General features: G+C 41.2%; 1 protein-coding gene across 9 annotated transcripts in view; it reads right to left on the reverse strand.

Moving 5' to 3' along the window:
• Positions 1–2174: 2174 nt before the first annotated feature.
• The window catches only part of pacsin3 (protein kinase C and casein kinase substrate in neurons 3), a 29933-nt gene continuing 16498 nt past the window's right edge, over positions 2175–15609 (reverse strand). For 6 of the 9 annotated variants that reach the window (XM_064336286.1, XM_064336288.1, XM_064336289.1 and 3 more), the window contains 10 exons: positions 15287–15387; positions 14048–14204; positions 12858–13093; positions 11794–11949; positions 10039–10214; positions 8874–8994; positions 7671–7801; positions 6300–6353; positions 4913–5073; positions 2175–3499 (listed from right to left, as the gene is read on the reverse strand). In XM_064336286.1, the coding sequence (XP_064192356.1) occupies positions 3384–3499; positions 4913–5073; positions 6300–6353; positions 7671–7801; positions 8874–8994; positions 10039–10214; positions 11794–11949; positions 12858–13093; positions 14048–14204; positions 15287–15340 (1362 nt within the window). In that variant the 5' untranslated portion in view covers positions 15341–15387 and the 3' untranslated portion in view covers positions 2175–3383. The remainder of the gene's footprint in view (positions 3500–4912; positions 5074–6299; positions 6354–7670; positions 7802–8873; positions 8995–10038; positions 10215–11793; positions 11950–12857; positions 13094–14047; positions 14205–15286; positions 15388–15609) is intronic. The other 3 variants (XM_064336292.1, XM_064336293.1, XM_064336291.1) reach the window with 3 other exon arrangements.

The following is a 15609-nucleotide window of genomic DNA, read 5'->3' on the forward strand; positions in this document are numbered from 1 at the left end:
TGTTGAGTGTTAGGAAGATAATTTAAGTGTATACCGCACTGCAATTCAGGGTGTCTGCAGGGACCTTTTTACAAGGTTATTTCAGAAGGTCATTCAGTTGTTGGGATTTTGCTATAACGGTCAATCCCCTGAAAATCAGTGGCTGACCGGAAAGCATAACTTTTTAGACAAATTTGGCGCGATAGGAAATAAATATTGGTCCAAGTATTTGGGTATCAGGTAGTTTTTTGTTTGTTTTTTTTTTAGAATGAATGTCAGTGCCATGCCGGTCTAATTTACGCGATTACAACTCCTTTGAACAATATTTTTCATGAAGACATTTTTTTTTTTGTATTGTGTCCTGCATATAGCAGGCATTTCACTCCAGAACACTATTACACAACTATACCATACCTGGTATTAGACCAGCAGGGGTGGGCAATTCCATTCCTGGAGGATTGGTGTTGAGATTTTCTACCAATTACCCTGGCTCAATTAGGCAACTAACTATACATTTATGCTGGTTAGATTAGACCAAAGTGGAACCTTTCATTTACGAGTTGAAAAAATATCAGCTGTCATTTGAGTTTAACCATGAATGTAGCCACATGTCAGACACTGCATACTGCACAATGCTCACATTATTGGTTCTGATTCAGTTAAGAGCAGAATTAAAATTATAAAAACCAGCTCTCCTTGCCCACCCCGATACAGACAGAAAAGCACAAGTTTTATCAAGGCCTCTAGAATGTGGGGTTTTAATATCTTTATTTTCCCTCTTGAAAATATAAGGGAATTAGAAATCAATGTCTGGTCCCTGCATTTATTGAAAATGTAGTCACCATAATGTCTTGACCTTAATCTTAATCTTCTTGGGAAATAGGGTGGATGGATAACAACGTTTGTAGTCTTAACATGGGGTGTTTTGTGTGATTGAGCTTCTTGATGGCCTATTGTGTTTCATAATTTCTGAAAATTGTGTAAAACATAAATACTCTGTTATGACAGAAAGTCAGTCTACTGAATAATTGATACCAACATGAGTCTTCCAGTACTTTAATCTAGACTTTCTACAGTAGGTGGCAGTAAATCCTTAGTTTTTCAGCTGCCTGAAAGTAACGGCTGGGAGATATTTCCTGGGTATAGAGTTTCAGAAAAAGGACACTACCAGCAAAATAACAGCATACAAAGTGGATACCCAGAATGTCAGATAGTCCTGTCTGGGGGGAACATATCCATCTAGATCAAATAACACCTATGGCCCTTGTTCAGTGATGAGGACACAATGCTGTAAGAGCTATATTCTTTCAAGTGAGATGCTAAACTGAGGGCCAGACTCACTGTGGTCATTCAAGTTCTCCTGGTACTTCTCATTTGTGTAGGGCGATCCCAGTTGACACTGCAAATTTCCCAAACTGGCTCTCTTGGCTTGGTTTGAGATCACGTGATGAAGGATGCTTATTTGAATTCAATTTTATGTTGAATAACATTTGCAACAATGTGAAAGTATGTTTTGAAATACAAGGACAACCATTCTTCTTTCAAAGAAAGAAACAGAAACTGTGCAGTCTTAAAGCATCAAGACCAAATTTGGTCAAAATGAGACCTTGGTTATAGGTCCAAACAGAATGGCTTCCTGATAGTCCACTACTAAGCCTCTGTGATGTAAAGATATCATATACAATGGATTTCAGCTAGGTTGATCATATATATTTATTGCTAATTTAAGTCTCTAATTAGGAGTACTTTCCAGGGCACAGCATAAGCTTTGTGGTTTACGCACACACAGCCTTTTGATTCTTAAGTTTCCTTGTCTACAACTTTGTTTTCAACACTCCTTTCACTTTTCTATATTGTGTACAACAGCTCTCCCACTGAGAGCTGTTGTACACAACAGTTTCATGATCAGGGATTATTTCAGCTGAAACCTAAATAAAAAAAATGAAAAGGTTATATAATATCTGATTTTGGGCTGACAGCAGGTAAAGTCCATAGATATAAAGAAAACTCCAAATTCCCTTTAAAAAAGGACACATCTATAACAAATAGAAAACATTATTGTCATTCAGCCAAAGTTAACAAGCAAAAACTTGTTAATTCAAGAGAAATTTCACATTTAATTGGTCATATAATTTTAAATGCATCAACTCAATGCCTTTAGTGTGGGTGGAGAGTACATAGAATGACATGACACATTTAGTCTCAATTGAATCATCCAAATAGTTTTATTTTTGTTTTCACAATGATTAGCTCGGAGGTTACAGTAGTTCTGTATACTGGCATTTACAGTGAAATGAAGTAGAGATATGGTTTTGTGGTAAGACAATAACCCTACACATTTTCCATTTTATGCATGTCTAAAAACCCCTCTCCTTTCACAGATTCAGCTTAACAGATTCTAACAAATCAAACCCTTCCTCCTCCAGATTTTAGTAATTTTAGCAAATATGTAACTGAGTGAACTGTGGTTTATAAAAAAAAAATAAAGGAAGTAAAATGTTAGACAGCCTAACTGGATAAAATATTCCTCAACAGCCACCCATTTAACTCCTTCCCCACACAAATCGGTAACATAGGTAACCAGAGTTTCTGCCCAGTGTGATTACAACATCCTCACATTTTTCATAATATCAACAAACTCAGTTTTTATTTTTATCCCGCTGAGGAAATTGGATGCAGCATTAGCCTACTTCAGCTCATTTAAATCTACCATTTCAAATAACTTCTCTCACCAGCATCTACATGCATTGGCAAGTTTCTCACTGAAATAAGTATACTCATTACTAAACATGTTAGCCAAAAAAAAACACCCTTTTGTAAAAATATATACAGAAACACACATACTTCTGGGTACAAGTAAATGAGAGATGAAAGAAATAATTAAGTAGAAGTTGTGTATTTTCAATTGAGCAATTTGATTCGTAAATAAATATTCCTTTGAGTGAATGAGCGACTAGATCCTAGCTATTTCACTGGTACTAAGGGCTGAGTGGTCAGGTTTTGAGGAAAAGGAGGGTTTTGTATGTCATAGGAGATGATCCTGGTAGTCTACAGACTGGTGCTATAGCATTCACCTCACCCACCTCCATCTGAAAGAGTTGGTTGGGGGCACTGTGCCAGCGTTAATCATATCCTCCTAAAGGCACTGTATAGGTAATGTGTCGCCCAAAGACAGAATCAACCCTCGCCCCTTCACTCGTGTCACTCATCCACCTTCCAGGTCTTATTGTGCATTTTGTGTTCGTTATACTTCTGCAGAGTTTTGGGACCTTCCATTCTTCAACATGGGTACACAGTGTCAAGGTTGGCAGGACTGATGGCACGGTCACTTGGCATAGCTTCAGCGCTGCTGGCTACAGACCCGGTTGTTCGGCGGTGGGCGTGGGGGGATGAAGGTGGGGTCATCAGGACCCAATGGCCTGGACATAATTAGCGGGGTAGAGTCCAACCTGTCCATTACCCAGCTGCCCTTTACACCAGCCCTGCTCATCCTCTTCACCCAACTTCATTAGCTCTTCTCCTGGTGGGAAAGAGAGTACCATGTTCAAGCTTCCAGAATGATGCAGTTATCCAAGAGCTTCAGTGCTGGCTAATTACCATTTTTTGATTCAAAGCATATGAAATTAGCTTTAATTCTGGGGTATCCTGTCCTTAAAACTAACAGAAAACACCAAAAAATGTTTTATATTCTTACATTTATTGCTAATTGCATGATTCAATAAGACAACTCTTAATCCTATCAAAAAGTGCAATGTATTGTTTAAAAACTTTACATGATGCTACATGTAACATTTACCAAAATATCTCCAACATTCAATTCCACAGTCTAACGCAGCTAGTACTTACCTCAATAAATTATATTATTGAAAATACGCATGTTAAAATCATCAATAAGAATTCTTAATCCATCAAGATTTAAAATTAACCCTAGCACTTTCCTATTTACAATTAACTTTGGAGGCAACATATGTGGGCTGGGGCAAAGATTATGATTGCTGACAGGTCAAAAAGGCCACAAAAGTAGTTGGTTAAGAAAAATTGTTCAGCCAGTTGTTTTAAGAAGCAACCATAGCAAAAATGGCATGCAAATCACAAAGGAATAAATCCCTGTTATTTACTGTAGACTCATTCCATATTTAAAAGCCTTTTCAAATCATGTGAAAATTATGTTTTGTGTAAATTAAATCACAAGTATTTTGTATATCCCTTGCATTCATACCACCTCTTAATTTCCAAAGTGCCTACATCAATTCACACATTTTTCATTTTTTAAATGATAAATTATGTAAATCCTGTGATAATATTTTTGTTTTGGGATTCGTTACAATGTTGCAATCACCTTAAATTATGCAAATTACAGAAATTGATCTATAGATGAAAGATAAATCATTTTAAGACAATAAAGTAACACAAGATTACTTCAGGCCTTGGAGAATACTTTTAAAAAAATTTCCAAGCAAAATGCAAATTAAAAAACATCCATTTTCCAAAAGCATGCCACATGCCAACAATCTCCACAGCACAATAAGTCACAAAGGAACCCTTGGTCTAAGGGCATAGAGTTGCTCTCTATAAAAATGTAACCCAGGTAGAGACAATGTGAACATACCAAAGATTCAGTCAACCTTGTAAGGGCTGCTAGTTAGATGTGTGCTTGGTATGTTCCCACGAAAAACTAGTCCCAGGCTTAATTTGGAATTTATTAAATGAAACTAAAATGAGAAGTTCCAATTTGAAGTCTGTTAAATTACATTTTTCAGACAGCAACTCAATGCGTTTTTAAAGTTCAGGGTTTCTTGTTGCGAACTGCAATTCTGCTTACGTGACACCCGGGACGCACTGCGCTGGCCAGTTTGATTGACCGGGTCTCACTGTGGTTACCATGCCGAGTTGTGTCTGATTGCCATTAATATGTATTAGTAGGGATTAATACCTGCTTTAAAGCTCAGCTCATCGGCTTCTTGCCCCGTGTAATCATACAATGCTTTTACTCGCACTCCTGCTACCTTCTCGTCCTCATCCACCCCGTTTGTTCCGATAAATTTTTTTGGGCTCTCTTCGTCTGACCAGTCCGAGGAGTAGTCTTTGCCATCTCTATTACCAGGGAGAGGGAAAGAGACGATAATCAATACTAAACATAATCAGGAAAATCATTTCTTAATACTTTCATCTGCAAGTAATTTAGCAAAAATAAAACAACAAACCTTGTTTTGGTCATTGTGATAAAAACATTTTAAATCAAGACACCAGATTTTTTTTTCACATTACCAAAAGAAAGGAAACCTTCCCAATGGCCTTGTTGTACTCATTAAGTGGTGTTTTGAAAGTGTGAAAAGCCTCTAATCTGTTGTCTTTGTAACCAAGCGATAGCAGCAATAATAATTTGAATAATGTTGTTCCCGACTTGAATACAACCACTCTGGAGGGTCTGTTTTACACAGATTGCCCAGGGCTCATGAGCTAAGGCCAAGCATCTGGGCGCTGTATGACAGTTGTAACCTGGCTTGTCAAGCCATCTGGAAGTTGTCCATGAATCACGTGAACCCAGACAATTTATTGTAAGCAGATGCTACTGGATGAAGTTGCACACAGCGGCGACACAGCAAGATTAGAAGCACTTGTAAGCATACAGCCTCAGTGAGGACATCTGTATGCTTACAGTATTGTAGGGAAAATTTGAGCTTAGCTAATGGCAATAAAGCGACAGTGATACCAAAATATACAGTAACACCAGAAAGATATTGGGAAGTTAAAAAAAGGGGGGGGGGATCACAGCAAATCAGACTGCAAACAAGTACAAGCTAATTATTGGAGAAAAGGACAAACCATTTACCAACAATATGTACAGATCGAGTAAGAGAAAGAATTTTTGTGAAGTTGACAACATTCAAAGTGCTTTGCATTGGTCATCAGGACAATTCAATTCATCTGAAAAGCATTCTAACATCAATTGGTAAAGATATATTTTCTGAAAAAATACACTGCACTCTCAAATCAAAACTGAATAAAGAAAGGTATTCTACATCCTTAAAAGAATGACAAACCCAAGACGGTCCTGCTTTGCAAGTGAATTGAATTGCTTCTCTGCTTCTGGGAGGCCAGAAGCTTATGCCAGCTTATCTCCACAGCCTTAAGTTGTGCAATTTCTTATCTTCCATTATATGCACACACTAATAATCACATGAGATTTGATTCTCAAAACACAAGTTCATTTGTTCAATTGATTCGAAAGACAAAAAGCCCCAGCAGCCCTTGAAGCCCGACTCCAGGGACTTAAGCCTTTCCCCGGTAGAGGTGAATACAATAGGGTGTTTACTGACTTTTCGCTGGACAGGTAGCTAATGTTCTCGTACTGGGCACTGTCCCTATGCGACCTGCGGATTTAAGAGGAGTTAGTTCAGCTGGACGTCCCGTGCGATGGGGGGGGAGGAAGAGATGAGAGCAACCCTCCAGGACGGCACCATCCCTTCATAGGCCGGGGCAGGGGAACCCAGGCCCAGCTGCAGTTCTGCATTAATTAAGGCCTGCTGCTCATAAAATACAGGAAGTAAGCTCCAGAGGGCTCCACGGTTACCCAGGAAAAGAAAACAAATTGCAGCTGTTGACACAGGCAGTAGGAAAAAAGAGGAGTCGGAGATGCTGTGCGGTAAACAGCTTCAAGATATTTTTTTTGCTTACTCTGCTTTGTCTGCTGCAAGTACACAAAGTAGCCGTGTAGGCTAAACTGTAATTTGCACGAGACATAACTGTAATTTGTTTGGCTGAGCATCATTCTAAATTATATGTACTACATTAAAATCAATGCAGCATTTTTTCCCCCTCCTCTAAGACAGAAGTACGCTTCAGGTCTCATGTAACCAAATTCAAAAATAATCGTAAAATAATATTCTTTCCTTTAAAAAAAAAAAAAAACATTTTCCCCATAAGGACAAAACACTGTAATACAAAGCTGGCCTTATGTCCTTGCTTGCTCAAATCTCCTTCAAGCAGTATATAAACTAACAAAACCCAACTACTCATTACAGTTAACATAGGAACCCTCTAGGCGCTAATAGAGATGGTCATTCTGCGATCCTGGCAGAAACACTATGCTTCTTTCACCCATATACCCACTGTGCTTGTATGTAAGCACTCAGGAGTGTGAATAGTGGGGCTCATGTAAAATCTCAGCCACACAGACATTTGTTTGCCAGCCCTCTCCCAAGGAGGTGGATCCACAAAATAATTACGGAGCAAAGGCCTTCCAGGCAGCAGTGCTTGTGGCACACAATCTTCAGTCAGTGTCATGTTCAGTCATGTTCTTCACTCAAAAGTTTGAGTTTTGCATCATAAACACTTTGGACACCGCAAGAATTTCTAAAAGCAGAGTATGATTTTGTGCTAAAATTCCAAACCGCATGTCAGATGTTCCTCTAGTCTGGTGGTCTGATTTTTCTCCTTTAATTTTATTTTCAACAAAATGAAGAGATCCTGAAGTGCTCTTGCTGAGGAGATGAGCATCATAATCAGGTAACCATGGACCAAGTGCAAACAATACTTGTAATAGCCTAAACAGATTTCCAAGACAGGGTGGACTGCTTTGAACCAATTTAATTTAAAACAATAACCATATGGAAGGCAGGTCCTGTGTTGGCAATGGGATCCAATCAGGCCTCTTTACAGCAGACAGAGGGTGTGGCCTATAAGGTTACCTGATGGTCTCCTGGGGGGTCTGTGGAAGCTCCTCTCCTGCTGAGACGATGTTGGTCAGAGTCACCACATCGTCTGAGCGGCTGTTCTTCTCTTTGCGAGAGATGGCGCGGTTAGCTTCCGGGGACCATTCCTAAGGATCACAGACAAAATGGTCATTCGAATGCAGACAAGGAGCAGAGCAGAGATCTTGCACATTTGTGAAATTATCTCCCTCAGACACGTGCTGCATTGAACTCAAGAGGATAAATAATTACTCCCATGTAACTCAAGTGTGAACCAGGCATGAGGAAGACAGAGGACATGCAATGGTGTATTTTTTCCCCAGTTTTTCCAGTTATTGCAGTTGCCTACATGAGAATTTTAAAAGTTTCCTTCCTGTTTCTTGGTAATTCTGTATTTTCACAATCTCACATGCACTTCAGTGAGTAAAACTACAACTACAAAGGAGGACTAATAACAGAGGGCAACACTGTAGTTACAGTGCAAAGCCGTGTTGCTACTGGGCCAACACAAAGGACCCTCTGTTCCATCAACACAATGGGAATACCGATGGGACCTGAGACAAAAAGAGACAAGGGAAAATACAGTTTATGACCCAGCAGTGTCATTTACCTGCTGCTGCATTACCTGAAAGCTGATGCTAACTTTCTGGACAGAAATAACACCAATGAATGGCGCAGACCTGCCAACACCCTTGTGTCAGCGGCCAGGAAATGTGCACTCAGTTTGAGCGTAGCATATCATGCCATTTCAGATCATAGAAACAAAGGTTTCTTTTCCTGATAAAGCTAGGTTGTGCCATCACAAACTCAACATGGCTCAAAGGCGACCCGTCTCTCGATACTGATGACAGCACTGACCGCGGGGGTTTGAGGCCTGCCACTTGTCTTTAGCACTGAGGAGAACTGCCGCATTCCTGAACCCACACGGTCCCCTGTTCACACAAGGGACCATTCACGGTCCAAAGTCTGGAATTTACCAACCCTACAGCTAGAGGCTCTAAACCATCTCATGGGAAAGCCCTGATTTATCACTGATGTTTTAGGCGTACAAGCAGAATACATTTTCACAGTAGGGGAGGATGTTTTGCCACCAGTGGTGCTAAGAGTGACATGTGACTGCACTCCTTTTTCTGTAACCTTCCGTTCAGCGTACACAGTATTTGAGAAGCAGTTTATTCTCACACGAACCACTAACTTTACCTCAAACTGCGGCCAATTCATATTCATGCCTGGCCCATGCGTGTTCCTCCACCACCTCAGGTCTTCAGTGTCATTCGCTGCGGCTATGGTCTGGTTCAGGTCTCTAAACAGCACTCGGAAACTGCAGGGATTTACATCTGTTAGATACCTTTCAAGGTGAAACGGACAATCCTGTGTGGCACTTCACATTCTGCAAATGGTATTTATGTTAATTTCCAATTACCAATATTGCATATCGACTACAAGTGCATAATCATTATAGTACTTTTGAACAGTGCATTCTTCCCCAAGTTCCCATTTTAGACTGTCAGATTAACGCCATGTCTTACATTTACATGGGAGAAAAAAATAACCTGCCGACAAGGTCAAATGACCAAACCCTTTGTACACACAGGAAAAACTGACAAGGGTGGAGGATATAGAAAGCCTTCCAACCATTTCAATGTTGACTCGAGAGTTTACTGATGTGGCATAGTTAATAGTCAATGGAAAAAGTTCATCATTTACTCCTTAAGTACACAAACTCTGTTAAAAGCAAACTAAGCTGGAACCTTGAGGCTGAAAACAGGGTACAGTCTGTCTGTAAAGCACAGTGAAACTATGCTCCATTTCTTCTTGGTTCAACAAAAAGGGGCAAAAAATGGGTCAATCATTTCTCAAACAAAAAAGCTGGAATTTCTCAAGTTTAAAAGAGACTTGTACAGGAAATTAATAACTTAATAACCAGCTCGACTTGCACTTTAAGTCTTTTTTTTCCCCACCCACTCAAGGACCTCTTGTCTACAGCAAACACAACTTCAGCCCTCAAGGGCAGAAACAATATTTCTATTCTGTACTGATCCTGTATTTATTAGAGGCATTACAGAAATCTTATAATTACCACAAAAATCTGGAAATTATTACTGGCCATGCAAAATGGTGGAATCAATAAGAAATTGATCATATCATCCAGAACATATCCTCAAACATCTCTGATTCCTCATTAGAGGGCATGAGGTAGAACCAGAGTGAGTATCTCTGCTGAAAGCTTGACTGTGCCAGTGCCAACTGCGACGGCACTGTACAGGCACCCAGCATTTTAACAGGATGAACCACCCAGCAGCCCCACTGGCCACAGAGCCAGCAGATGCACCTCCTGTACCCAAGCTGGTGGTGGGGTCCTTGCCTGTCATTGCTGGAGAGGTCCAGGTGCTTATGAAGGTCCATCATGACCTCCTTAAAGAAGCACAGCCGCTTCTTCTCAGCCTCCTGAGTGATCTCGAACACCTGCTCCATGTCCTCCATGTAACGCGGGTTACAGCGGTTCAGCTCTTCAAGGGCCTTCTCGTAGCGCTCCTTTGCCTGAGACACAATCAATGCAATCAGGTCTTTTCATGTAGGAATACAAAATGGCACTGAGGGGTCAAAAATGCAATTGAGCTTAAAACTGACCTTATTGTCTTGCAATAAGACAAATATACCACACAGAATGCTCCAAACCTAATTTTCAAAGCTGTTTTATGGTTTTAATCTTATTTGCACAATGCTTGAATAACAATAACAAGACCACTGCATATATTTAGGTGGTGTGCCTTTTCCTATAGGTTGTCTCAATCATCATCAAATGATTCAAGCTCTAGTGGCTGTTTAGGGGAAAAGAATTATAGCAGCAATACAGGTGACAGCATTGTCACAGTGGTTCAGTAAGAAATAAAAGTAAAAGTAAAACCTTTTTGTAATTTACAAGTGTTTTGTCATATAAACAAGCAAAATAAAGTAGGTAGTACTTGACAAGACAAAACCCCAAACAACAAACAAACCAATTATTTTTAGCTCCGTCCCTTCCTGCTTACAGAAATGAAGGAGTGTTAAAAACAGCGGAAAGTAACACCTTCAGACGGGCTGTGGCATTGAAACCTGGCAAGCCTTGGCTTGCCCCCGCCATGTCCTGGTGTACTCAGGTATGCGCCACTCCGCCCAGCCTCCGCGAGCGCGCGGCCTCTCACGGGAGAACGCACGCAGCAGCCGGCCTTATCGCCGCTGTTTAAACACGTCGCCCGGGCAGGTATGCTCGCTCGGTCAGTACACAGAAGCAGCGCGTGTCAGGTGACCGTATCCGACTGAGCACATCAGAACAGTGCAAGAAAGGCACTGCACATGTGACACAGATCAGATTTTTTCTGAACTGTGTGAACACAAAAATCTGATCTCCTCATATCAGATTTGGGCCACTACCATATGAGGTCCTAGATCGGATACATATCCTATCTGTGGCCATGTGACAACTGCCAGATAAAAATTAATGTGGTGTTTTTAAATGTCACACTTCACTGCGCAGGTGCAGATCACTGTCATCATCACACAAGCCATGTCCAAAACAGCTTACCAACTATTGAGTATACAGGCTGTATACAACCTGCATAAAACTTGTATACTCAATAGTACGCAATAAGCAGTTTCGGACACGGCCTTGGTGTTGGCAGCGGCTCGCTTAAAAATAAAAAAGGAAACAAAAAAGGAGGACAGCAGTACAGCGTTTTTGTTGTTAATGTGTGCATGCTGGATCGATCAGGGCAGGTTCACACTGCTCACACTTATGTCAGATATTTATCACTTACAAACATGAATGTGAGCAGTCAATGCAAAAGATAAATAAATAAATTAGAATTGAAGTGAAGGTGTGTGGCACCGAAATCTGCGTGGCGATTTGGTCTGATAGGTACAGGCGATATGGTAACCGGTGCCATAGTTGTACCGGGTTTCGGTACCCAATCCTCCGGGTAATGGAGGATTTAACACTGAGTTACTGGAAGGCGAGACCAATGATGTAATCTTCAAGCCAGGCCCAGAAAAGAGACTCCTTAATCTTTGATAAGCAATGCTACATTGACTGAAGTTAGGATTTGGTATGGTATTGGACAGACATTGTTGTCTGCCCTACCTTCTCTGCTTCCTGGTTGCACTTCTCCACTCGATCCTGCAGCTTCTGCACCTCCTCCTGGGACTTGGATGGGTCAGCCTTAGCGAGGGTCTCCCTGGTAACAGCAGTCTTTTCCTCCTTACGTGCCTGATGGTAGCTCTTCTTGGTTGATTCCACCTAGGGTGTGGAGGACAGACGATCAAGACATTGACGCAGAAGCTGCATGCTTCCGTCCACAACAGATGGAGTTCCCAATACATTTTCATCTCATGGGCCCCCAAAATGACCACCTCCCTCCCCCTCCATGGCTGAGAACCCTTATTAGAAAAGCCATTGACCTTTGGAATGTGCCAATACTTTCTACATGTTCCGCAGTAAGTGCTCACACTGTAGAATACTGGAAGCATGCCTAAATTTTGAGCTACAACATTAATGTTAAATTACAATGATTAAATAATTACCAACACTTAGTAATGTATCAGTCTAAAGTCATAAGTCTAAAATGCGTAATTTGTGAAATACTAAAATGAAAACAAAACATTAATTAAAGGCCAAAATATTATCTCAATTTTGATGAGGACCCCTTGGGGGTTAAAAACAAATATTTTAGTTAGCAGAATAAAAGTGATTATTTATCTGGTTGCCCTTAATTGTGTGTGTGTGCGTGTAAAATATCTATGTAAATTTAATTGTAATTCATTTATTTAGGCTGTTTCAGAAAAAATAAGGTCATGCTAACGGCTATTTTTGTTTGCTCTGACCAGCTCTTTTCAATTTACATAAAATACGTGACATTAACCAAACAATATGCAAAGGGGGGAAACAGATAGCAAATCTTAATGCCAAGAGTTAGGTAATACAGGAAATGAGCAGGAGCAACCTCACATTTTTTAAATGAAAAGTTAACCGAAGGGCACATTTGTAGTGTTTTTGTTTTTAACCTTTGGCTGAATTCGCTATGTTGCCATGTGTAATATGCAACTGTAGATAAGTAGATAAAGTAGAGGGCACGTTTCATGTGTTTTCGCATGTCACACATTCCAGCAGCTTGACATGCACGCATGTGCATTTGAGGCGGGACTCACATCCTTCAGCTTCCTGACCCAGGGTTTCTGCGCTTTGCGGAACCCATCCTCGGCCTCCTTGGTCTCCTTCAGCCCGCCCATCATCTGCTTGTGGAAGGCGTCCTTCTGCCAGTTCTTCACCTTCTCGCTGTCCTCCACGGCCAGGTGCTCCTTCAGCTCCAGGTGGATCTCGCTCAGCCGGTCGGCTGCATTCATGAAGGCATGCCAGGCTTTCTCCAGCGTGCCATACTGTGGACCTGGGGGGGGGGGCACTTTAAACTCTCAGAGTCCACCTCTCAGACATTATACACAAAATAATAACAACAATAATAATATTAACCAATTTATATAGCACGTCAAAGCAGGGTTTCAAAGCACTTTACATACAAGGAGATGACCTCAGCTCATCCACCAATGTGTGCATCTTTATCTCCTCATTACGGGCATAAGCTGTTCCTTTCAAATGCCTTGTTTTCATAAATACAAGCGAAGTTCACCGAGACTCATTCAACATGCTATTAAATCATTTAAATACACTTTTAATATTTAGAAGAAAGCCAGCCCTCAAAAATGTCCAACTCTCAAAATGAATTCTATATTTTTTGATTGCCAGCCTTCTGGAAAATTCTGTATTATTGTACCTGTACCCTAGAGATTCCAGACAATTTGTTAAATAGTCAGCTGAAAAATGAATGCAGTAGAGTAGATATTCCATACTGAGGTAACCGCAATACGACCGATCCTAACAGACAGTCTTTGTTTGCGTTACCATACTGGTAGCCTGAGAGGATAGTGACATACATACAACAAAATGTTTGGTGTGATGCCAGAGTGAGATTGACTGCTCATTGTGTTTGTGGTTGTATGCAGTCACAAGCTTATCACAAGATCTACAGTACCTCGCACGTGAAGTGTCTCTGTGGGTAGCCATTCCTCAGTATCCTACTACACTGCATGATGCAAAGGTTAAACAGGGGAAACTGTGCGTTGACATGGACGTGTCGCAGGAACCGAAAAACTATTAGCACATCCCGAAACAATTTAAATCATGCAGTCCCGCAAGAACATGCGTCCTATCTGAGAGTTATGACTCACTCAAGGCTGTGGGGATATGTGAAAGAGGAGCATGCCGTTTCTGTTATTCCTGGCGCTAATTTTAGGTGACATGATGGAGCAGGACACAACGGCCCTCTCCTGACTCACGGTCTCACCTTTCTCCACTACACCCCTCCATTTCTTAGCCCACTCGGTGAGCTGCTGAGAATAGCTCTTCTCAATCTTGGCTCGCTCCTGGAAGCAGCTGACCAGCTCGTTGCATAGCTTGTAGCCATCATCGATGCGCTTCACAGTCCTCTTGTAGTTCCCTGGCTAGGAAAAGAATACCCATGTTAATTCATTTAGATCAGTGGTAACCAACAGTGTTCCTGGAGATCTACCATCCTGAAGGTTTTCATTTAAACCTGACTCTACTAATTAGCAGCTCAATGCAGATCTTTAGCTGTTGAATGAGGTGTGCTTTGTTAGGGTTGGAGTGAAAACCTACAGAACGGTAGAACTCCAGGAACATGTTTGGTTACCACTGATTCATATGTTGATGAAGATGAATACACAAAGGCATTACAAAACATATTACATAATCAGGGAGGGGTAATAACACATGAATAGTAACACAATACTCACATATTTGAAAAGGGGTGTTCTAGTTTCATTGTAATTGGAGAACAAAACTAATGGAAATCCAAATGATTCATTACACAAAGTAAATTAACTGCAATTGAAATGCTTATGCTGGAATGTGGTTGTCTGGAAGTGTTGTCGTAAATCATAAGTGCCAGTGTATGATGATGCACCGGCACTTATGACGAACTGAGATTAACTGTAAAGTGATGCAGCCGGATGTGCTTGCCCCTTTCCCTCCCTGTATCTCTTCAGAATATTATTTTAGATTATTATTGGGGTCATTTCTAGGGCGCTACCTACATATTTTTCATTGTGTCTGTACAATGACGAAGCTGAATTGTGGAAAAGTGGAATCTTCTAAAGTAAGAATTTATTTTACTTTTAGTAGCACATTTTTAATCAAATGGGGAAGAAACTTCAGCCAAAATGTTACTTGTTACTAGGTCTGGAAGTGGTAGTAAGAAAGATTAGGTGTATGACAGCATAAAATGAGCAGGAATCGTCATGCTGTGCCTTCAAGCCAACCACTACTTGATGGGGCAGGTAAATAGCCGAGTGGGGGTAGACATTCCAGAAAAACCGTGGAAATGTGGGATCAGCAAAAACTCATCTGGCGGGTGCCTCGGAGGCTACCTCCCATCTGCAGAGAGGTGGGCCTCTGCGAAAACCCTGGCCGGCTGCCAAAGGGGGCGTTCTGTGGTCTCAGTCCCGCACTAGGCTGCCACGCCCGGTCATGTGCCGCACGGACCCTGCGCAGAAAGAGCACTCACCTCCCAGAAACTCTCGCAGCTGCCCCCATCCCTCAGGTCCCCATTGGAAGACATGGCGGTGTTACCCTTGCAGCACGGAATGTTGGCGGTTTTCTGTCAAACTGAAAGGACCACAGGGCATGTAAAGACGGTCCGCGTGAGAGTACGGCAACAGCTTCAGAACATTTGCCCACTGTACAAGGTATCGACAACCGCTCGGCTTTGCGATCCACTTAGAATTTAACCACACTTCCAGAAGTTTTAAACAATGTCCACAACGCTCAATCATTCAAAAAACAAAATAAATAGTTCTTCCTTCCTTTGGCATACCCACAAAACGCGAC

The sequence above is a fragment of the Anguilla rostrata genome, chromosome 5 (assembly GCF_018555375.3).
Source record: "Anguilla rostrata isolate EN2019 chromosome 5, ASM1855537v3, whole genome shotgun sequence".
Taxonomy (NCBI): Eukaryota; Metazoa; Chordata; class Actinopteri; order Anguilliformes; family Anguillidae; genus Anguilla; species Anguilla rostrata.